The following is a 1,150-nucleotide window of genomic DNA, read 5'->3' as shown; positions in this document are numbered from 1 at the left end:
TGTGTGGTAAAAATAATCGAGTCGTAGGATGATGACTGCATCAACGGTTGAAATTCATTGCTGTACTGCTATTGATAATGATAATAAAATGCGAAGTCAGTGTGCGTTGTCGCTTGCGTTGAGTTATCGTTAAATGTGTATTAGTAGAATGACCGGAGGAACAGGATAGTGACTGCTGAGACGAGATTTGCGGAGTCGTATTCCTTCTCGGTCATGAAGCCTAAAGTGGTTTGTGTAGTTAGAGGGATATGCGCTCAACCTCGTTTGTTACGAAACCGTATTAAGGCGTAATAAAAATACCAATACATATGATAATAAATGACAGCGAATGAGACTGACTTGAATGTGACGAACAAGAGTGAATCTTTGAGAGACCAGCTCTAAACTCTATGTTCTGGTGTACAGTGCAATGAGAATAGAATATTAATAGCAGTAATTGAATAGTGTTTATAGGTAATGGATGATGCAGCATTCAGTTATACATGCGAATGAATAGATAATATGAACATAACCATTACTAATCGGCTGGTAATGCGGCGTCAAACACGACGGTTGCTGCGTACCAATGAGATGAATGGACATTAGTTGCGTCGAGAACATAAGTTTCTACTATCGGGAGTATGACTCCAAACTTATGTCTATGATAGAGTGCAATGTTAGACCGAAAACGACATAAAAAAAATTGGAAAGAACCCACTTGAATCAGGAATAATTTACGTCGTTGGATAATAAAAATAATCCAGTGAGTTTCGAATATCATAACGTGTAATGTTCATATAATTATAATTTGTTCGATTAGTGAGTTGACAGCATAAACATCATAATTTACCGTCGTTACGAACAAAATTAATAATAATTCCACGTTAGATGATGATATGACATTATTGTAATAATGAGCATATGATGATTATTTGAATCATAACGGAATATGTCGTCGACGGTTCCATTTTTGGTTTGTGTTCGCTCGTTGCGGTCGCCAATTCTGTTGCGTGTTCCAAATACAACTCACCAATATGTTGAGTGTTCGTTCGGCGAGGCATCCAACTTTGTTACGTGTTCGGAAGTCGGGCTCACCAATATGTAGTGACCTAAATCTGTTTCCTTTTTGATCGTACGTACTGTCTATCCTCGTATGTAATAAATGACTTTA

The 1,150-nt window shown here is 37.5% G+C and overlaps 1 protein-coding gene across 1 annotated transcript; it reads right to left on the bottom strand.

Moving 5' to 3' along the window:
• Positions 1-517: 517 nt before the first annotated feature.
• On the bottom strand, positions 518-760 carry Smp_206140 (unnamed protein product; the record flags this gene model as incomplete). Its single annotated transcript, XM_018791153.1, has 1 exon — positions 518-760. One exon carries the CDS (start codon positions 758-760, stop codon positions 518-520), a length of 243 nt encoding a protein of 80 aa, XP_018644816.1.
• Positions 761-1,150: the final 390 nt, after the last annotated feature.

Source organism: Schistosoma mansoni (assembly GCF_000237925.1).
Source record: "Schistosoma mansoni, WGS project CABG00000000 data, supercontig 1432, strain Puerto Rico, whole genome shotgun sequence".
Lineage (NCBI taxonomy): Eukaryota > Metazoa > Platyhelminthes > Trematoda > Strigeidida > Schistosomatidae > Schistosoma > Schistosoma mansoni.
Note: the sequence above shows the minus strand (reverse complement) of the source record. Positions and strands in the feature narration are given on the sequence as shown.